Source organism: Garra rufa, chromosome 18, assembly GCF_049309525.1.
Source record: "Garra rufa chromosome 18, GarRuf1.0, whole genome shotgun sequence".
Taxonomy (NCBI): domain Eukaryota; kingdom Metazoa; phylum Chordata; class Actinopteri; order Cypriniformes; family Cyprinidae; genus Garra; species Garra rufa.
Window position 1 is genome coordinate 28956419 of NC_133378.1, and position 23177 is coordinate 28979595.

Here is a 23177-nt window from a genome sequence, read left to right on the forward strand (position 1 = left end):
CTTTTTTTTGTTAATAGAGTATTTTTTTCTTTTAGCGTTTTGTTGAACGTAAGTATTTCTTATATTATATATCCATGATACCTGATTAGTTCTGCTTTTAGTAATGCTGTTGTTGCGATATTTCCATTATTTTCAATAATTTGGTATGTATAGTGACAAGCTGCTTGTGGTGTAGGCCTGATATAAAGTAATCAGATTCCAGCGGGGAGTGCATATGATTAAATATTCTCATGTCGGAAGTTATGACCTGCTCATTTGTCATGAGACCACCTCATAACCCATTTCCTTTGCTGTAGCCCGGAATACTTGCCTAAATGGGCCAGACACTTGTTTAATTTAAAGCCACTAGATGTCAGCGGAGCAATGTTATAACCTAATACTTTCAGCTCCGTGCCACTGAGAAGCGTGAGTTTTGATAAACTGTCTTTTTTATATATATTTAGAAAAGTGCTATGAATCAAAAAACTTGCATCTTATAATCTTTTGAGTGAATCGTATACAGACACTGTTACCGATTTCAGTCATAGTAGGCTATGTTAATTATAAGCCTTCATGAATTATTAAATAAGAAAAATAGCCGATTACTAAATTAATATTTTAACAAATATGCATGGGTATTTGGAGAAAAAACTATAATTGTATGCCAGTAAAACACTGGTTTGGCACTGTTATAGCTGTTCGTAATAATGCCAGTAAAGCTGAGTTATATGTGACTCAGTGAGAGAAAGAGAGAGGGAGAGAGTAAAGCTCCTGTTTTCGGGGCGGAGATTTTGGAGTTTTTAAAGCACATGGCCACACACAGTACATATATATTCACTCAAACACTAGACGAACGGCTTTACCCGGATTTACCTTAACTTTACCTCATCTCACACCAACTCTTGAGAGGATTCTGCTGGAATCATCATCTCATTACTGCGCATTAATCGACAAACTTTGTTTGTAGCCTATAAACAATGTAAGGTGAGTGAGAAGAAATTTTGTCAAATCATCTTTGAACGCCAACAATGACAAAGACAAAAGTTGAGGCAAATCCTGAGTCTAATGCACGCTCATCCCATCATGGACGGGACGGGCAGGATAAAGCCTGCGGAGACGCAAGCAGCCACCAGCCGTCAAGACAAATCCACCGGCATCATGTGCAACAAATGACGTCAAAACAACCTCAGGCGAACGCTTGGTCTAAAATCATCCCAGCAGCCGCACAGAGCAAACCCAAGGAGGTTCACTCTAAGAAACCAAAGCGCGGAGCATCTGCCACGCCAAACACAGGGAAAAAGGAGATGAAACCAGAGTCGAGAAAAGGCTCCGATAGCAATCGCAGTAAATCGTCCGGGAGGAGAAAGCTGTCGGATGGAAGCATCACGTCTGATGACCTGAGTAAGGACTCTGGCTGTGCAACCGGGAAACTGTCTTCCACAGACAGCAGCTCTGAAATCTCGGACGCATCTGAGGAGCATAAGCAGTCCACTGATGCCCAGGGTGGTGAGGTCTGTCACAGAGGTACTGACGAAGAAGAACTGATGATGGACGATTCAGCTGAGCAAATATCAGAACACAGAGAAGACGATGGTCTAATTAATGCCACCCTGTCTCCAGGGTTTGGTTTCGGAGAGGGAAGCATCTCTCCTGGAGACCAGAGGTCCTACGTTTCTCTGGGCAGTCGCTTGAACTTGAGTGCGTCTGTGGCATTTTCGGATCTGACTGGAGACTTTGCTGATGGGGTGCATGAGGATCTAATGAGGGAGATTGACGACCTAAGATCGGAAAATGAATATTTAAAGGTGAGGTTTCTTGATACATCTATTTATCAATTTATGTGTTTGTTAATTAATTGTAAATAGTTTCTTGCATGGTGTACACATATGTGACCCTGGAGCACAAAACCAGCCATAAGGGTACATTTTTCAAAACTGAGATTTATACATCATAAGTAAGCTTTCTATTGATGTATTGTTTGTTAGGATAGGAAAATATTTGGCAGAGATCTGAGGGTGCAAAAAAAAAGCAAAATATGGAGAAAATCACTTTTTTTAAAGTTGGCCAAATGAAGTTCTTAGCAATGCATAGGTCTATTTGTGTGTGTTTTATTGACCTTCACTTTACCCCTGACATGTTAGATAAAGTGGAAGACTACTAAATGCAACCTGTTTTGATGGATTATGATTATTAAGCATTATACTATTATCAGCCAACATGGCATAAACCATGACATATGTGACATATTACGTACATATGACATATTAGTACAATCTGGAATCTGAGGGTGCAAAAAAAAAATCAAAATATTGAAAAAAATCACCTTGAAAGTTGTCCAAATTATGTTCTTAGCAATGCATATTGTTAATCAAAAATTAAGTTTTGATATATCTATACAGTAGGAAATTTACAAAATATCTTCGTGGTACATGATCTTTACTTAATATCCTAATGATTTTTGGCATAAAAGAAAAATTAATTTTGACCCATACAATGTATTTTTGGCTATTGCTACAAATATACCCATGCTACTTAAGACTGGTTTTGTAGTCCAGTCTCACAAATGATGTGCTGGACTATACTTAATGTAAAATCAAATCAAAACAATCTTACATTCTCTGCTACATGTATAATAAACATTTTAACACTCACATAAACAAAGCAAAAATAAATTCCACGTGATATGGCTTATACTGTAAGATTTACTCTCTTCTTAGAAGATTATACTTTCACTAATTGGCTCGTGTCATCCCTCATCGTCTCTGACATGCAATAGAAGGATGGGTTCAGAGTGTGAACAAGCCAAGCTTTACTGTGATTAAGTGCAAGGTGTCTCAATATAAATCAAGAAGTCAACAGAGGTGACACCAATGCATCCAAAAAGGGCAGTGCGTCATTCTTGGCACGCGCCTCTAGTTCTGTGGGTTAATGCGCACTGCATGCTGGCACTCGACACGGAAGGCCAATGCTGCCTTGGACGAGTTGGTCAGAGACCGACATTGATAGTGATATATAAGAGACATCCTTTGTACACACTAACACACATATGATTTTGACTGAAGTAGAATGCATTCATTTGTGAGCCTGGACCACAAAACGAGTCATAAAGGTACATTTTTTGAAACTGAGTTTTTTTACATCATCTGAAAGCTAAATAAATAAACTGGCCACTGATGTATGGATTTGTTAGGATAGGAAAATATTTAGGAAACTATTTGAAAATCTGGAATCTGAGGGTGCAAAAATATTTAAATATTGATAAAATTGCCTTCAAAGTTGTCCAAATGAAGTTCTTAGCAATGCATATTACTAATCAAAAATTACGTTTTGATATATTTACGGCAGGAAATTTACAAAATATCTTCATGCAACATAATCTTTACCTAATATCCTAATTATTTTTGGCATTAAAGAAAAATATAATTTTGACCCATACAATGTATTTTTGGCTATTGCTACAAATATACCCATGCTACTTCAGACTGGTTTTGTGGTCCAGGGTCACGTTTATCTTATGTTTTCCAATGAAAAACGTCCAAAAGGTTTCATTTTAACAGTTATTCTATGAAGATGATGTTTACATACACTATTTTTGACTGCAATTTTAGGACGAAATGGAGGAGCTCCGCTCAGAAATGCTGGAGATGAGGGACATGTACATGGAAGAGGATGTTTACCAGCTGCAGGAACTCCGCCAGCAGCTTGAACAGGCCAACAAGGCCTGTCGTATCCTCCAGTACCGACTGAGGAAAGCAGAGAGACGTAGCCTGCGTGTAGCCCAGACGGGACAGGTAGACGGGGAGCTTATCAGGTCACTTGAGCATGATATTCGGGTGAGGATGTGCTTACTGTCATATTTTTTTGGTGTCGACTGTGTTTCTGTGAGAAAGTCCTTGTATGAGGTCGCATAAAGAGCAATCGCTGACATTCAGGGTGTAATTAAATAGATGTTTCCCTCATGATTTGGATGCAATTAAGCTACAGTGGTGTGTGTTCAGGAAAACCACTGTTAGGGGTTTGGATGCAGTCCACGGCATTCATCGGGACAGGATGTTTATCTAAATTGCCTAACACTTAGTGCCAATTAAATGTAGAATAGTAAGTCACTAAATGAGTCAAAACTATGTTTTTATGAATCAGCATGCACTCAGATGGATTGTGTAATCCTTCCATTGTGGTTTATGACCCAAATCGTAGTACTGAGGGCTTAGCGAGAGCTGAAATATCATTTTGTTTTAAAGTTTGACATGTGTAGTGAGTGGGTTTATTTTTGGAAGTGGTCCAACTAGTAAAACGAGGAGAAAAACCTTCGGTTTTCTGTTTGGCAGACAATTGGTGTTGCTCAGTTTGTGGTGGGCCACTCACAGCATAAGCATTTTTTGGTTTGAACTTCTCAGCCAATCAGCGACAGAGCTTTCTGTAGGAACGTTACAAATTAAAAAACAATCTACACAGCAGGGCGACCCGTATGAAATGGCTGTTTTCTTTTGAAATCTGCTTCCAGACTATGCAAAACAAATTCCTCAGGTTTCATCTGAACCTTTTTGTCTATGCAGAATTAAATATACTCAAGAACCAAGGTTGAATGAAAGAGTGTGTGCATTTGCATGTGTACGGTATATGTGTCAAGGACTATAGCCACAGTATCCGAGACGGGAAGTGTCCAAGCACAGCTGCTGGTGTGTGTTGTGGGCATGTCCATGACCAGTCTATTTTAAAGGCATGTGAGAGAAATAGATACCCTCCTTTCACAAACTGGGCCAGTGTGTGTGTCCACCAATGCTCTGTGTCCTCACTAGCACTCTGTCAAGTTATTCAGTCTTCAACAACCCCCACGGGAGTGTCCTGCAATCCAATATCTAACTGCATCCTTTTCCAACTCCACATTTCCATCATTAACTTTTTTCACAGAGAAATCACAGAGTTTCACAGAGTTTGTGCAGTTGCTCCTGGAACTCAATGCTGATAATAATCGCCCTGTGCTATAAAAAAAGAAAAGGACAGAGTCATGTGCTGAATGCTGTGGTATAATCACATGCACTCTAACCGTTTTCCCTTGACATTGTTCGCAATTGTTAGCAACCCCTTGAGCATCAAGAGGAAGAGTGCTTTGCAAAGAAGGGAGATCTTAGGAAAGTCAACCGATACTGAATCCCGAACAATTAACTAACCGCCTTACTTCCTCACATCCTCAATGTCACAAGTCACAGCTGAAACATGAAAACTTAATCTTCATTTTGCAATGTTCCCTATAAAGTTTCAGATATTTATTTCTTTATATAGAGCTTCTTGTGTCTAATAGTGTTCCCTAGGAGAATGAAATGACATGAGATAATTATCATATTAACATCAACATTTTTGTGGATAGTTAGCGTGGACAAATGGTCAGTGTATTTATTTGACTCTAAATTAATATTGTTTTCCAGGTGGCAAAAAGCGTGTCCCTTCGCCTACACAGTGAACTTGAGGCCATTCAAAAGAAAAATTCACGGCTGGAATGGGAAAATGAGGAATTGCGTGAACGGCTGCAGGATTTGGAGGTCGCAAAGCAAGTCCTGCAGGCTGAGATGGACAAATCACAGGTGGTATGACCACAAAGTCATTGCTGTATATGTATATGCACACGAATTATGTTTTTGAAAGAAGTCTCATATGTTCACCAAGGCTGAATCGTAAAAACAGTAATATTGTGAAAAATTGTTACAATTTAAAATAACTGTTCTATTTTAATATATTTTAAATGCAATTTATTCCTGTCATGGTAAAGCTGAATTTTCAGCAGCCATTACTCAAGTCTTTAGTGTCATATGATTCCTAGAAATCATTCTGACATATGCTGATTTGGTGCTCAAGTAACTTTTTTTTAATTGTTATCAAAATCAACAATAGTTGATCTGCTTAATATTTTAGTGTAAAACATGATACAATTTTAAATACCATAAAGATTTGAATGGTAGTATATGTACAGTCAAGCCCGAAATTTTTCATACCCCTGGTAAATTCTGACTTAAAGTTACTTTTATTCAACCAGCAAGTTACCGTAAATGACACAGGCTTTTTGTAAAAGATAATAAGACAATGTACAAGAAGCATCATTGTGGAAAATATATATTTTTCAGCTTTTATTTACATTTGAACAAAAAGTGACATATCCAAAATTATTCATACCGTTTGCAAACTGCCACAGTCTATGGGAAAATCCAAAGTTCTATACCATTCCAAATAGTCCTTGCTGTTCTAAAACATCCTAATTACCCTGATTCATTGGGAACAGCTGTTTTACATTTCAACAGGTGAAAAACAGAAGCTCTCTGCTGTTGGTTTGTGGACAGTCATGGCTAAGACAAAGGAGCTCACTGAGGACCTGCGGCTGTGTTTTCAGCCGGTGGACCAGGGAACCTAATCACAGTAAATGGCACCATGAAAAAGGAGCAATACATCAAAATTCTCAACAACAACATTAGGCAGTCTGCAGAGAAACTTGGCCTTGGGCACCAGTGGACATTTCAGCATGACAACGACCCAAAACACACAGCAAAAGTGGTGAAGAAATGGTTAGCAGACAAAAACATTAACGTTTTGCAGTGGCCCAGCAAGAGTCCTGACTTAAATCCAATTGAGAATCTGGGGAGGGAGCTAAAGATCAGGGTGATGGCAGGGAGACCCTCCAACCTAAAAGAGTTGGAGCTCATCGCTAAAGATGAATGGGCAAAAATACCAGTGGAGACATGCAAAAAGCTGGTCAGCAATTATAGGAAGCGTTTGATTGCGCTAATAGCCAATAAAGGCTTTTCTAATGATTATTGAGAAGGGTATAAATAATTTTGGACATGCCACTTTTTGTTCAAATGTAAATAAAAGCTGAGAAATATTTTTTTCCACAATGATGCCTCTTGTACATCGTCTTATTATCTTCTGGGAGACGTCTGTGTCATTTCTAATAAAAAAAAAATTGCTGGTTGAATAAAAGTAACTTTAATTCAGAATTTGCCAGGGGTATGAATAATTTCGGGCTTGACTGTATATATATCCTTTATGCACTATCACTTTAAAGGGAACCCCAGGTATTAAGACTTGAATGTGGCTGAATTTAACATAAATGATGTCTCTTACTGTGTAGATATGTGTAATATGTAGTAGAAAACCCATGAAAGATTTACATTATTTAAAAAAATCCACATTGTTTTATACATATTTTGGACTATGGGGGGCGCTATTATTTTGATGATGTAAAATGGTTGCCCTTATTGAGCTCCTGGTGCTACCTGTTGCTATTTTTTTTATTAATTTTACTATTGTTGACCACAGCTACTGAAACAGCTTACAGGTGACAATGGATATAAGCGTAGGCTTAAATGCCGTACCATCGATTATTACCCACAAGGAGTCTAAACGCACCCAGATATCGAGTGAAATATGTGCTGGGAAACTCCTTCAGTGGCTGCGGCGTCATGACAAGCGCCAGCATGTTTACATCCTGCTAGGATGGCATTTAGCATTTCTCGTCTCTGCCATTTGTAAGCTGTTTCAGTAGTTGTGGTCTAATAAAATCCTCAAAGGCATGAGGTCTTTAAGAATTCTTTTCTCCTCTTTTTATCGCTAGAAAAGCAGTGCAGACTTACATCGCTTCTCTTATTGCTCTTTTACTGAAAATTACAACAAAGCCACTCAATGTGGCATTGTATCAGTATTTTATTTTCCGAGTTGTGTTGCGGTAAAAATAGCAACAGGTAGCACCAGTTGCTCACCGAGTGCAACCATTCCACGTCATCGAAATATGTATAAAACTATGTGGATTTTTTAAATAATTTAAATCTTTCATGGGTTTTCTACTTAATATTTCTGTAAGAGACATGATTTATGTTATATTAAGCTATAGAAGTCTTAACACCCGGGGTTCCCTTTAAAGCAGTACTTGTTTCTTACTTAGACTTCTTCGTTTCATGATGCCATTAGGATTACAATCTGACCTTTACCCCAACTGTATATAGTGGGTGTAACCAACAGCTGACTGCTTGGGTAGGGCATAGAATGATCTAAGGGTCTGAATTCAAACCGCAGCTGTCATTCTCACTTGTGGATGCAGCGAGGGGGAGAAGAGAGAAAAAATGGGGCAAATGAAAGGTTGAAGAGAGAGTGAGAAAGAAACCACTTAGAAATATACCTGAAAGGAAGATCCTTGTCCAACTCTGGCTGCAAGCCAAATGCTTAAATGTGGGTCTTATGATGTTCAATTACCACATACGTGCTAAAAATACTAACAATCAGGCATGTTTTTTGCTTTCACATTCTCACAATAATAAAAAATAAAGGCCGCCACCATTATACCAACGTAATGCACTAAATAAGTCCAATTTTATTGGCAATGAACGCCTGTAGGTCTTTAATAACGGCACGCATTCAGTTTAATCCAGGATTCAGTGCTTAGAAGTGGATCCCAACAGCTCAGCTCAGACAGCTGCTGCCCATTTCTGATCCTCACCAGCAGAACAAATCAGCTACAACCAGATTATCAAGGCCTCGTGTGAGCCTGACACTACCTGAAACACGATAATCTACATATAAACACTTTTTACTCATCCATTAGAGTTGAAAATCTTTTTGCAGTCTTGATCCACAAGATAAATTACTGATTTATAATCTTAAAACATCAAGATATATGGTACAAGGAGTACTGTTAAATTTATCTTGGTGCTATGCTTAACAGTTTGGATTCACTCAATGAGGTTATTTTTAACATTTAAAGAAGACAATATGAAGTCTACATGCTCCCCCTCTGCTCTTTGTACTTTTAAGGGTTTGAGCCTCCCAGACAAAGCAGCAGACAGATAGGCTGACTCTAGCTAGCATTCTTGACATACTTGGAGCTGTATGGATGTTTGGTGCAATAATGAAGTTGGGGTTCTTGCCATCTCGCTACATGATTAAGTGTGTTTATTAAGTGCATGCTTTCCTTACAGTCACGCATTTCATTGGGTACAGCACTATGATGGAAAATAACAACTGTGATTAATATAACTCAAATAAACATTTATGCCCATAGGAGGACATCATCTCAGAGGACAAATTGCATCAATCCAGCTATGCATATTAAGCTGTGTTATATAAGCTGGTGAAAGGTTTTTAGACTAATTACGGATATGGTGCATCCACAGAATTCTCTAAAGAGACGAAGTTTGAGATCAACATCCAGCAAGAACGAAAAGAAGCTTTCTCCACAGGTGAGTTAGACTTTAGTCTTAAAGGATTAGTTCACTCCTGAATTAAAATTTCCTGATAATTTACTCCCCTCGTGTGATCTAAGATGTTCTGTCTTACTTCAGTTGAAAAGAAATTAAGGTTTTTTAGGAAAACAGTCTAGGATATATCTCCATTTCACGAGTTCCCACTTACATATAATTAGCTGGAGTATGTAAGCATGTTTGGCGTGCTGTCCGGGGAAGGGCTCCGAGCTCGGGAATGGCCCGAACCTAGAGTACCCCCCCCCTATGTATATGTGTAGAAGGAACTCGGAGTGAGGAGATGGGGTGGTGGAGGGATGCTGATAATCCGTCAAATGGGTAGAGGTGAGTCGGCTGTATTTATGCATGATGTAGATTGGCTTGAGTGAGTTCCAGCTGTGTTAATTAGGCTAAGTATCTGACGTGCTCCTCCCGAACTTTGCTTTAAGAAACATCATATAGTGAACTTTAATGGGGATCAATGGGTTGAAGGTCCAAACCGCAGTTTTAATGCAGCTTCAAATGGCTCTACATGATCGCAGCCGAGGAATAAGTGTCTTATCTAGTGAAACAAATGGTCATTTTCTAAAAAATGTAAAAAAAATCTGTATACTTTATAACTACAAATGCTCATTTTGCACTAGCTCCGTGATACACGTCTACGACTGTACAGTCCTTTGCAGCTGCAATGAAACCGCAATTTGGACCTTCAACCCATTGAGCCCCATTGAAGTCCACTATAGTAGTCAACATTTGAAGACAAGAACGGGTATTGTTTTGGTTTTAGGACAACTTGGATAAACACTTCAAATGTTGACTATTGCATGTGGAGAAAAATCTTGAATGTTTTCCTCAAAAACCTTAATTTTTTTCGACTGAAGAAAGAAAGACATGAACATCTTGATGTTTTAGTAAGAGCTTTAGTAAGCTTTAGTAAGAACCTTTTCAACACACGTGTCCTCTGCAGGATGACAGTGCTGATTTGAAATGCCAGCTCCACTTTGCCAAAGAAGAGTCTGCGCTCATGTGCAAGAAGCTAACAAAGATGGCCCTGGAGAGTGAGGTGATGCGAGAGCAGCTCTCCAAATACCGTCTTCTTTACGGTGATGTTGATGAAACCCAGGCTGCAGCGGGCGCCACTAACTCCGCCCACACCCGAGAAGCAGAGGTCAAAGTTCACTTGCGGCTGGTGGAGGAAGAAGCCACGCTCCTGAGTCGTCGAATAGTGGAGCTAGAGGTGGAGAACCGTGGGTTGCGGGCAGAGATGAGTGAACTGCGTGAACGAGGAGGAGGAAGCCAGGAAGAAGAGGAGGTAATGAAGGGGGCCAGTCAAGGATTAACATTGCCTCTTCAAACTGGGGAACAGGTGGAGATGCTTAGAGGTGGATGTCTGGATGGGAAAGAGAATGCAGATGCAGCGACTACCCTCAATAGTAAGCAGGAGAACCAGATACATCTAGAGGAAGATCATGTGGAGAACTCTTCTATCAGCCACATGCACAGAGAAGGGCCAATTGGAGGGGAGCAGGAGCTTTCTGCAGAGATTAAAGAGGAAGACGGACAAGCTCAGTATAAGTCTGACTGCGCATTTGGTGTGAAAGATCTAGAGAGTCTTCTTGCCATCCATGATCAGGCGCTGCTTGTCAGATCGACTATCCAGCTCCTGACAACCCCGGCAAAAAATGGCCTATCGCCTACATGTAGCCATAAGACTCCTGCTGGTGCGCCGTACCTAAGCAAAACTGCAGTAGATCCTCAGTGCAAAACACATCAGTGGCTTTTGGACCCAATGTTGAGTCCTTTGACCAATGGACTAGAGGTGTTACAAGCCCAACTGCGTGCTCTTGTAGAAAAGTTGGAGGTGCTGTCAAACTCAGAGCGCCCTGGGCTTATTACTGAGAAGAATATGTTACGTTTCGGCGAAGATTTAAGTGGAATTAAAGAGGAAGCAAAGAATCAAGCAAGACAAGAACGCCAATGTCAAGGAAATGTTGGAAATGGGTGTAACCAGGATAGCTTAGTGCTGCTCACTCTCCAGCTCCAATGGTTCGTCCAGCAGTGGAGGCAGGGGGAGAGGCCCGCAGCTGATGGGAAGAACCTGTTTGAGGTAAATTGGGCAACAACATTTGCTGCTCTGGTCACACAAGCTTATTGATGAAGATTTTCTTTATAATAATTCTTATTTGCATTCGAAATAACATATGCTTTCCTGTAGTTCAAACATAGCACCAGCAGCACCAAGGTCTTGAGTTTGATTCCTAGGGAAAGCAAGAACCTATGGATAAATAAATGTAAATGTGTACATTGAATGCAAAATAAAAGTGCTTGCCAAAAGCATATACAGTTGATGTCAAAAGTTTACATACACCTTGCAGAATCTGCAAAATGTTAATTGTTTTACCAAAATAAGAGGGATCAAAAGGCATGTTATTTTTTTATTTATTACTGACCTGAAAAATATATTTCACATAAAAGATGTTTACATATATAAAAATGACCCCGTTCAAAAGTTTACACACACTTGATTCTTAATATTGTGTTGTTAGATGAATGATTCATAGCTGTGTTTTTTTTGTTAAGTGATGGTTGTACATGAGTCCCTTGTTTGTCCTGAGCAGTTAAACTGCCCCTGTTCTTCAGACAAATCCTTCAGGTCCCACAAATTCTTTTTTTTTTTCTTTTTTTTTTTTTAGCATTTTTGTGTTTTTAAACCCTTTCCAACAATGACTGTATGATTTTGAGATCCACCTCTTCACATTAAGGACAACTGAGGGACTCAAATGTAACTACTACAGAAGGTTTAAACGTACACTGATGCTTCAGAAGGAAACATGATGCATTAAGAGCTGGGGGTGAAAACTTTTTTAATTTGAAGCTCAGGGTAAATTTAACTTATTTTTTCCTCAGGGAAACATGTAAGCATCTTCTGTAGCTTCTGAAAGGTAGCACTAAATAAAAATATATATATATGATATTTAGGCAAAAAATGTACACATCTTCATTCTGTTTAAAAGTTTACACCCCTGGCTCTTAATGCATTGTGTTTCCTACTGAAGCATCAGTGAACATTTGAACTTTCTGTAATAGTTGCATATGAGTCCCTCAGTTGTCCTCAGTGTGAAAAGATGGATCTCAAAATCATACAGTCACTGTTGGAAAGGGTTCAAATACACAAAAGTGTTGAAACACCAAAGAATTTGTGGGACCTGAAAGATTTTTCTGAAGAACAGTGGGCAGTTTAACTGTTCAGGACAAACAAGGGACTCACGAACAACTATCACTAAACAAAAAGACACAGCTGTGGATCATTCAGGTAACAACACCGTTTTAAGAATCAAGTGTATGCAAACTTTTGAACAGGGTCATTTTTTATAAATGTAACTATTATTTTCTCTTGTGGACTATATGTAAATGTCTTTTTTGTGAAATATCTTATTCAGGACAGTACTAAATAAAAATAATGTGCAATTTGTGTTATCTGTCTTATTTTGGTAAAACAATTAACATTTTGCATATTCTGATTTGACCTCAACTGTAAATAAGTAAATATATTTGTAGTATAAGTAAATGTATTTCAAATACATGTTAGTATATTCTTCATTAGGGTTCACTAGTAATATGTGTTTTTATTTCAGATGTATTTTCAGAATGATCTACATCTACTAAAGGACACAGAGTCAAAATCACGCAAGTACAATCTTCAAGAGAAGTGCAACAATCAGGTATGAAAATGAATGAGGCTTACTGGGTTAAAAATAATAGTGTTTCAGTATGACTACCAAAAGATTTCCTTCTGCAGCAAATTCAACCTGAAAGAACATTATTCAAAATAATATACTATAGTTAAACATGCCTGCTCTTTGAGCATAGTTGCCCAGTAGCATTGTTCCTTGACCTGTTGCCCATTTCAAGTTAGTCTGGATTGTGTTCATGTTGCCCAGTGTACATTCACCACCATGCGTTCCTCTCTCAGGTGAGCAATGCCCTGCTGTCAGACCTCAGAACAGCATTATCGGATCTGTTCTCTGAACTCTGGGAGCAGCACAGGGCAGCCCAGTTTGTCATCCATCAATTTGCGAACGCCAAAGCAGCATGGGCCGTGGAGTGTGCAGAGCTCAAGAGCCTCATAAGCAGGGTGAGAACTAGCAGATCAGTTTAAATTCACTTCAGAGAATATCAATGAACTTGTCGCCTGGTTCTCATGTTATCTCCTATTCTTTCTTCATTCATGGGCCTGTAGAGACTAATAGAGGAAACTGAAAAAGCATTATGAAGCAGAAGTGTCATTAAGCTGTTTGTGTTTGTTTATACTGTAGCTGGAGGGTTCAGCTGGGAAGGCAGGAATAAAGGGTCCATCAGACCTGAATGCAGCTTTGCAGAAGGACCACGTTGAGAAGCTTCAGCACCTGTTAGCAGAGTCCTACACTGCAGTAATGGACCTGACAAGACAGCTGAAGGTCCGTGAAAGCAACTGGAGCTCTGAGCGGCAGGAACTACTAGAACACCTAAACCAAGCGCGACTCGAGTGCGAAGGGTCGAAGACAGCTAAGCAAAATAGAACAATGCAGGTCAGAGAAAATAGTTTACATATTCTGTGTACTGTGAAACTGTTACATGATTTCAACCATCGAAGGTTATCCATCAAAACAGGTCTTACTAGACTCCAAGGAGGAAAGGGAGGCAGCTCAAAATATTGGATGAGATAAAATATTGTAGTACAAATATAAAACAAGCCCATTGAGTTTTAACAGAGTCCCTAAAGCGTGCGGTGGGTATGGTGGGGGTAATTGAGAATGAATGGGGGAAAGTCAATGCTTCCATCATGATTGGCTCATGCGCTAAATCCCGCCTCTTGTGTCTGTGTGCATTCCGCATTTGCAAATCAGTCTGAATGAACAATATAATAGCATTTACAAAAGTGAGTAAACAACTCATAAGCTTAGATATAATTACTTTGTTATGTCAAAATAAGACTTAAAATGGCATGAAAACATAATCTGTGGGAGTTTTTAGTGAGTAATTACTGAACTTTGTTGACTAATTATTTAAAAAATGCAAAAATAGTTCAAAGTTAACTGAAAATGCAGAAAATGAAACAGGAATAAATTAGAGTTTAAAAAAATATTCAAATAGAAAACATTTTTTATTGTAATACCTTGATGAACAAATTCAAAACTTTTGAACAGTAGTTCATGCTCTCTGCTGTCTGAAGTCTGAACTGTCATTATTAAAATAATTTGTTTTACAGTCCTACTAGAGCAACAGAGGTCAGAGACATGAGGCAGTCCTGTGAGCGTGTGTGTGTGAAAAGGCCGCACGGCAACTGAATTTAGGCTAATCCCCTTTTGGGACTGTAGGACAGCAGGCGGAGTGCAGACATCAGCTTCAATCACAACTTCTGACTCTGAAAAGGGCTTAGCCAAACCACAGTGACCACAGAGAGACTTATCAAGGCTCAGCTGAAGTTCAAATAAGGAGTTTACTTTCCTTTACAGTAAACGGGGAGTAACATCGCGCAGGGTCGAGGGAAAGAAGGCGAGAGAGGAATGAGGAAGGAGCATTCAGAGGAACAAATGCATAATAGATCTTTAAATGGCATTTTTGTTCTCTGGGTTGACAGCAGTTTCGTTCTTTCCTTTGAACAAAAAGTCCTGTTCATTATCATAGACGCTAATAATAATAGTGGAATGTAGACAGTGACAGCTCTTTGATGGGGTTAAAGGGATAGTTCACACAAATATGAAAATTCTGTCGTTAATTCCTCACTCTCATGTTGTTCCAGACCCATAAGACCTTCATTTATCTTCAAAGCACAAATTAAGATATTTTTGATGAAATCCAAAAGCTTTTTCTTAACCATTTTCTAATAGACAACAGCATAACTACCACGTTCAAGGCCAGGAAAGGTAGTTAGGACGTCGTAAAATAGCATGTGTTGTGATGTTCTCATGAATGCATGTCAAAGACTGACACAGAAGAGAAGAAACTATTGAATGAAGTCGTAATTTTTGTTTAATTTTCACACAAAAAATATTCTTGTAGCTTCATAAATTTATGGTTGAACCACGGATGTCGCATAGACTATTTTAACGATGTCCTTAATCCTTTCTGGGCTTTGAACCTGTCAGTTGTGTTGCTATCTATGCAGGTTCAGAAAACTCTCAGATTTCTTAAAAATATCTTAATTTGTGTTCCCAAGATGAACGAAGCTCTTACGGGTTTGGAACCACATGTGGGTGAGTAATTAATGACAGAATTTTCTTTTTTGGGTGAACTAGTGCTGTTTAAGTAAGTAAAGCCTGGATTGGAGTGTGTAGGAATTTTGCCAATATTTTTTTTTCCTGATCCAAGGGTTTTCTTGCTGTTTTCTTTTTTTGTAATCCCTAACTATCGCTCTGACCCACTTTTCTAAATAAGACAGGCTTTTTCATTTGATTACAGCGTATTTTAAATTGCTCATCCCTAAGTAATATGCGAAGGATTTCATGTCTCAAAATGATTCAGTCTAAAGGTAAAAGGTGATATTAAACAGTATTTCTTTTATCATTTTTTTTCCAAAGTTCCTAAGTTGTTTTGTTTCATTCTTAATGTAAAGGTGTTCTTGAAGTATTCATTGTTATGTAATATATGATGTTTAATACACAAATAATAATCTTTCTGATGCATTTTTTCAGTCCCCCAGATGCAAGATGATGACAAAAGGTGGACAAATGGAGAGGTCAGCTTGATTTGTTTGTTTGCACATACAGTTAAAGTCAACATACCTTGCAGAATCTGCAGAATGTTAACTATCTTACCAAAATAAGAGGGGTCATACAAAATGCATATTATTTTTTATTTAGTACTGACCTAAATGAGATATTTTACATAAAAGACATACATATAGTCCACAACAGAACATAATAGTTGAATTTATAAAAATTACCCTGTTCAAAAGTTTACATACACTTGATTCTTAATACTGTATTGTTACCTGAATGATCCACAGCTGTGTTTTTTTATTTAGTGATAGTTGTTCATGAGTCCCTTGTTTGTCCTGAACAGTTAAACTGCCCGCTGTTCTTCAGAAAAATCCTTCAGGTCCCACAAATGGTTTTTCAGCATTTTTGTGTATTTGAACCTTTTCCAACAATGACTGTATGATTTTGAGATCCATGTTTTCACACTGAGGACAACTGAGGGACTCATATGCAACTATTACATAAGGTTCAAACACTGATGCTCCAGAAGAAAAAAACGATGCATTAAGAGCCAGGGGGTGAAAACTTTTGAATGGAATGAGGATGTGTACATTTTGCCTAAATATCATATATATTTTTTTTTATTTAGTAATGCGCTTCAGAAGCTACAGAAGATACAATACTTACATGTTCCCCAGAAGACACAATAAGTTAAATTTACCCTGATCTTCAAATGCGAAAACTTTTCACCCCCCAGCATACAGTCAAAATACACAAAAATGCTGAAAAACTAAAGAATTTGTAAGACCTGAAGAATAGTTGTTCAGGAGACTCATGAACAACTATTACTAAACAAATAAAATCTATTTTCCCCCTTGTGGACTATAAGTCAACATCTTTTATGTGAAATATCTTATTCAGGTCAGTACTAAATAAAACATAACATGCATTTTGTATGATCCCTCTTTTTTTATTAAAATAATGAACATTTTGTAGATTCTGCAAGGTGTATGTAAACATTTGACTTAAACTTTAACTTTAAGATTATCTGTCTGAATCTGACTGTTGAAAAAAATGGCATATGCTGGTTAGGTATGTTTTGAAGCATGGCAGCTGGTTTAAGCTGGTTATACGCTGGTCCTGAGCAGGAGCTAGTTGCTTAGGACCAGCTTAGGATCAGTACATGACCAGCTTCAACCAGCTCAAGACCAACTAAGGACCAGCTCAAACTGCTGCCATGCTTCAAAACATACCTAACTAGCATATTCTGTTTTTACAACAGGTTTAACAGATTTTGCTTTTCCAATAGGATGCCTCTCGAAACTGGGATGGCAAAACCCAACAAGAACTGGAAGTACATCAGTCGAGAAGCTGCATGTCTGGACAGAGAAGACCCCTGCAAGACTTGGGACTCTCCTATCATGCCTCCCAGTTTCCCTGGTCTGAACCTAAACCAGGAGCTGACCCAAAAATGCCACACTGCTCCAGAGAGAACCAACATTCGTATATATTACAGCCCACCATCAGCAAAAAGAATCCAAATGAGCTCTTTGATAGCAGCAGAGGAGGATAAGCTTGAGGAGAGCCAGGAACCACATTTCAATGCCGTTTCCTGTGGCCTTATAAACCAAGACTGGGTCTCTACTTATGAAAACTGGCTGGGTAGCCTGCCGTTTGACTGCCAAAGTTTGATGGAGAGAGATTCGATAGCTGTCATCAGTTCTACATCTTCTGGTCTTCAGACCTCCAGTATGGCGTCTCCTTCACGCTTGGCTATCAATACATTGGACGTCTCAGCCAACCTGAGTGATGACATGAAGGAAATTACAGCTAGTGTGCTGCAAACCTCTCAGTCCAGCCCTCTGGAGAGGAAAAAAGGAAAAGATTTTGGGAGCAATGTGGTAAGTCTTGTGAGTACAGGAACGCAAACTCAATCCCAACCACAGGTGACCACAGTTGGGCTACAGACCGATGGTCCTCGATGTCTTTATGCCGCAAAGCACTGGTCGCCCCGAGTAACCTCATTTGTATCCACGAGAACCCCGCAGACGTCAGTGTCACTGGAAAGGGTATCTGGTCAAGCAGATCGGTTTCAGCCACACACCACCTCCCCGAAAATACAACGCAGACACTCCGCATCTTCTCCGTTTTCCTCAAAGTCTTCCTCTTCCACATCCCCCTCATCCTCTTCCTCATTCACTACATCCTCTTTGACCTCCTCCTCATCTCTGAGCACCTCCTCCAGGCTGGAAAATGGAGTGAAGGAGCGTGGTTTGTGGGCTCTGCCTCAACGTGCTTCGACACCTAGCAGACCGAATTCTGTATCAGTGCAGGCCAGCGATAAAGCTGGCGGTCGTAAAAATGTTGGGGTTCACAAGTACGGTCTGGTCCATGAGTTTCTGCGCAATGTGTGTGGTCGAGGAGAGAAGACCAACCCAGAGATGGAGAAAGCGCCAACGGCACGGCGGGATCACATCGGTCTGGTGGGTTCGAAGAAATCCGAGCACCCCCCGTCTCGTATACCAGCGGTGCCACTGGTCAGAAATGACAGCATCACCAAGATCGTGAACCGCAGGTTTATGAAACAAAGCCAAAAAGAGGAGGCGGCGTGTCAGAGCCAGACACAAACTCAGCGCCAAATCGACAGGGGCTCAATCAGCAAGAACAAGGGCTTGGAGGTTAGCAGCAAAGTTTAACTCTTTGAAAAATATGGAAACTCATTTGAAGATTTGGTGTTAAGGGAGTGATATATCAGGGCTCCAGACTGTGACTAAAATAGTTGCAAATGCAAAACTAAAAACATTTGTAACAATAATTTGTAACAATTTACTCTGGTAAACTTTGTGCATTCATATGCAGTTTGGTCACAAACAAATGAATCTTCTAAATCAGAGGTCTCAAACTCAATTTCTGGAGGGCCGCAGCTCTGGACATTTTCGCTCCAACCCTAATCAAACACACCTGATCCAGCTAATCAAGCTCTTCAGGATCACTAGAAACTCCAAGCAGGTGTGAGATGGAGCTGGTTGGAGCTAAACTCTGCAGAGCTGCGGCCCTCCAGGAATTGAGTTTGCGACCTCTGTTCTAAATCAACCTGCTCTTTTTAGCAAGTTAGTCAAAAAGATTCATGAAATGCCCTTGAAGTTATCAACCAGACTAGCTTGGTCAGTGAATTGTTCAAAGCTGTTATTGAGTTCACAGTTGATTCATACAGTAAATGAACAAATGATTCTTATTAATCAATCTGTTCTTTTTAGCAAGTCAGTCGAAATGCCCTTGAAGTTATCAACCAGACTAGCTTGGTCAGTGAAAGCTGTTATTGAGTTCACAGCTGACTTCTTCAATAAACAAACAAATGATTCTTAGGAATCAATCTGCTCTTTTAAACGAACAAATGATTCTTATGAATCATTCTGCTATATTTAGCAAGTCAGTCAAAAAGATTCATGAAAAGCCCTCAAACTGACCAATCAGACTTTTTGGTCAGTGAATCTTTTAGTGTTATTAAGTTCACACATATTACTCCTTCAATAAACAAACAAATGATTCTAATGAATCAATCTGCTCTTTTTAGCAAGATTTGCAAAATGCCCTCGGACTGACCATTCAGACTTGCTTAGTCAGTGAATCGTTCAGAGCTGTTATTGAGTTCAAACCTGAGTCCTTCAGTAAATGTACAAATGCTTGGTTTGAACCAATCTGCCCTTCTAGCAAGTCAGTCAAATAGATTCACGAAAAGCCCTCGAACTAACCAATCAGACTTGCTTGGTCAGTGAATTGTTGTCCTTCAGTAAACAAACAAATGATTCTTATGAATCAATCTGCTCTTTTTAACAAGTCAGTCAAAAGGATTCATGAAAAGCCCTCGAACTGACCAATCAGACTTGCTTGGCCAGTGAATCATTTACACCTTACTTCTTCAATGAACTGCAAGTTATTTCAGTGGTATATTATGTATAGATTTGTGAATCAGACTGGTTGTTCATATGTTTATATGACAATGTGTAATTTAGATAAAGATACATTTGCTGCATATTTTTAATTTTCCTTTTAAACATGCAGAAATATTATTTTAAAACTAAATATATGCAGTATATGGGACACATAAAATCAGGAGCATCACACTAGAACTCATTTTATTTATTACAACTAAAAAAAAAGTGAAAATCTACATCATTACTTTGTCTTAAAGTCACATGGTTTATTATAATGCTAAGCTGAGCATATACTCTTTCCTGTCTCTTTGCCAGGATGGAGCCTGTGACTGCAGCTCACGCTCTTTGACATCCTGCTTTGCTCGACCCTCACAAAAAAACCTTCGGCATGTTCACAGTCAAAACAAGCCTCGTCCACACGAACACCACCCGTCTCGTGGTAAAGGTGATTCTCTTGCTTAAATTGACTGACACCATGACACTTCTGGGATCCACAGACCTGCATGGACAGATTGCTTCGGAAATGGAAGTTCATAAATTTCTACGTATTTCTTACCCATTTTGTGTCTGTTCATTAAATGTGACCCTGGACCACAAAACCAGTCTTAAGTCGCTGGGGTATATTTGTAGCAATAGCCAAAAATACATTGTATGGGTCAAAATTATTGATTTTTCTTTTATGTCAAAAATCATGAGGAAATTAAGTAAAGATCATGTTACATTAAGATTTTTTGTAAAATTCCTACTGTAAACCTATCAAAATGTAATTTTTGATTAGTAATATGCATTGTTAAGAACTTAATTTGGAGAACTTTAAAGGTGATTTTCTCAGTATTTTTATTTTTTTGCACCCTTAGATTCCAGATTTTCAAATAGATGTATCTCGGCCAAATATTGTCCTATCCTAACAAACTATACATCAATAGAAAGCTTATTTATTGATTTTATATATCTCAGTTTTGTACAATTTAACCTTATGACTGGTTTTGTGGTCCAGGGTCACAAATTACGCTAAATTGATTATGCCTTCAGTTCCATTTTATCATGTTAAAATCCATTCCACAAATTAATTTCCCTCAAAATCAGTGTAAAAAAACAAGACGAAAGTTTGCAGAGGCCTTCTTGGCCTGGGGTTAGGGAATGTCTCCAGCATTAGTTATGGCTATGGCTATGTTTGAATTTGATAGAGAAACTAATAGGGCTTGTACAGAATTAATAATGTTGTTATTGTGCAACAGTTCCCAATTCCAGCAAGATCCAGTTTTTACTTTCTAGATCCTTAAGGAACTTTGTTATATTTTCAATAAATAGAATTATGCAACATATCTTAAACAAAGCAGATTTAGATGTATTATTCTTTTTTATATATATAATATTTTATGCATAATAGAATGTGTTGAAAAAAAATATTGTTAAAATGTTATTAGATGCCTTATGAATGTGATCTGTTTCTGATAGCTGTCTTAAATGTAACATGATCTGTTTAATATTTGCAAACAACAGTTGTGGGGGCCAAGCACCTTAATCATTGATAAAGTTTGTGAATTGTAGCTATTTGAAATGTAAGATTTTTATGGCATGTTTTATAAATGCAGATCTATATCATTGTATTAGTCCCCGATTGTTGTGATTTGAAGATATGTCATCCTAATAATAATGTTTCAGGTTTTGCTTTTGAGCTGCCTGTAACCAGTAAAGAAAAAAAAAAACAGCTGAAAGAAAAATGTGATAAGTAGTTTTGAATTCTGTGATTTTAATTACTTTTAATTTCATCAAACATCATATAAAGACGTGATTAAAAAAACAACCTGATTATCAGAAGGAATTGTCCGTTTTTCTCTACTTGGTTATTTATCTCTGTTTTCATTGTAGGGAAAGTCTTTGTGATAACTATACTTATCCAAGCATTGAGACTAAAATGCACACAATCACTCCAAAAGTTTATTTAATTTTAAACGATGAAATATAAATTAGTTATAATGTCAGACATAACCTTTCTACAGACGTGATAATGCTTTTTTAGATTCGTGCATTTGTAGCGACCCCTAGTGGGTAGACAGTGACACAACAGCATAGCGAAAATGAGCGAGCCACGTGTCCATATTTATTTATATACACTGCCGTTCAAAAGTTTGGGATTAGTAAGATTTTTAATGTTTTATGAAGAAGTCTCTTATGCTCATCAAAGTTTCATTTATTTGAACAAAACATGAAGAAAAAACAGTAATATTATGAAATATTATTACAATTTGAAACAAGAGTGTTCTGTTTTAATATAGTTTAAAATACAATTTTCATCAGCCATTACTCAGTCATGGGACACAGTCTTCAGTGTCCCATGATCATTCAGAAATCATTCAGATATTGCTTAATATTGTTTTGGAACCTGTGATATTTTTTTTTTTAGGATTCTTCAATAAAACGTTAAAAAGAACAGCATTTATTCAAAATATAAATCTTTTCTAAACATATAACTCACTTTTTATCAGTTTAACACATCCTTTCTGAAAAAAAAAATCATTAATTTAATTATTAAAAAGTATTAATTTATTTCAAACAAAAAAAGGAACTGAGCCCAAACTTTGAATGGTAGTGTATATTTTTAGAAAAGATTTCTATTTTAAATAAATGCTGTTCTTTTTAAAGTTTTATTCGTCAAAGAATCCTGACACAGAAGAGTGGAGTAATGATGCTGAAAATTCAGCTTTTCTTCACAGCAATAAATTCTATTTTAAAGTATATTAAAATAGATGTCCACCATTTTAAATTGCAATAATATTTCACAATATTACTGTTTTTCTGTATTTTTAATCAAATAAACGCAGCCTTGAGCATATAACATTTAACCTAAAAATAATGTATTAAATAGATATTTTATACATACCCATAGAAAAAATAATTTTAAATGAATGATAAAAAAAGAAGTGTGACTACTAACCCTAATTCCCAGCTCATGATACATAAGTGTAAAATAATAGTTTTTGTAATACTATGCATATGTTTTTTGTATACTAGTCCAGGGGTTTGGTGGTCCGTAGAAAAAAAGTAGGTAAGCAAGTAAATCAAATAAATTAAATTACATTCATTTACATTAAAATAAATGACAAGCACAGCACGTAATATTACTAAATATAAAAATTTGGGGCTTTATTCAAGACAGTATATAAATGCCCATTTAATTTTTAAATAGAGGTCTCTGGCACGAAAATCTAAAAGAAATGGAAACTACACTAGACTAAAGTGTTTTTATTTTTTTATTATAGAACATGTAAGCAACATAATTACAGAAAAACAGGCATCAAAAACAGAAGCTTCAAAAATGGTTAAAGAACAAAAACAAAAAGGAAGACAGATTCATAATA

General features: G+C 37.9%; 1 protein-coding gene across 1 annotated transcript; it reads left to right on the forward strand.

Moving 5' to 3' along the window:
* Positions 1 to 890: 890 nt before the first annotated feature.
* Positions 891 to 21611, forward strand: LOC141291127 (microtubule cross-linking factor 2). The gene is made up of 11 exons (XM_073823299.1): positions 891 to 1784; positions 3588 to 3812; positions 5406 to 5561; positions 9135 to 9200; positions 10168 to 11307; positions 12836 to 12922; positions 13174 to 13335; positions 13517 to 13768; positions 15875 to 15918; positions 17190 to 18558; positions 20131 to 21611. Exons 1-11 carry the CDS (start codon positions 1008 to 1010, stop codon positions 20275 to 20277), a joined length of 4425 nt encoding a protein of 1474 aa, XP_073679400.1. The 5' UTR covers positions 891 to 1007; the 3' UTR covers positions 20278 to 21611.
* The last annotated feature ends 1566 nt before the right edge of the window (positions 21612 to 23177 follow it).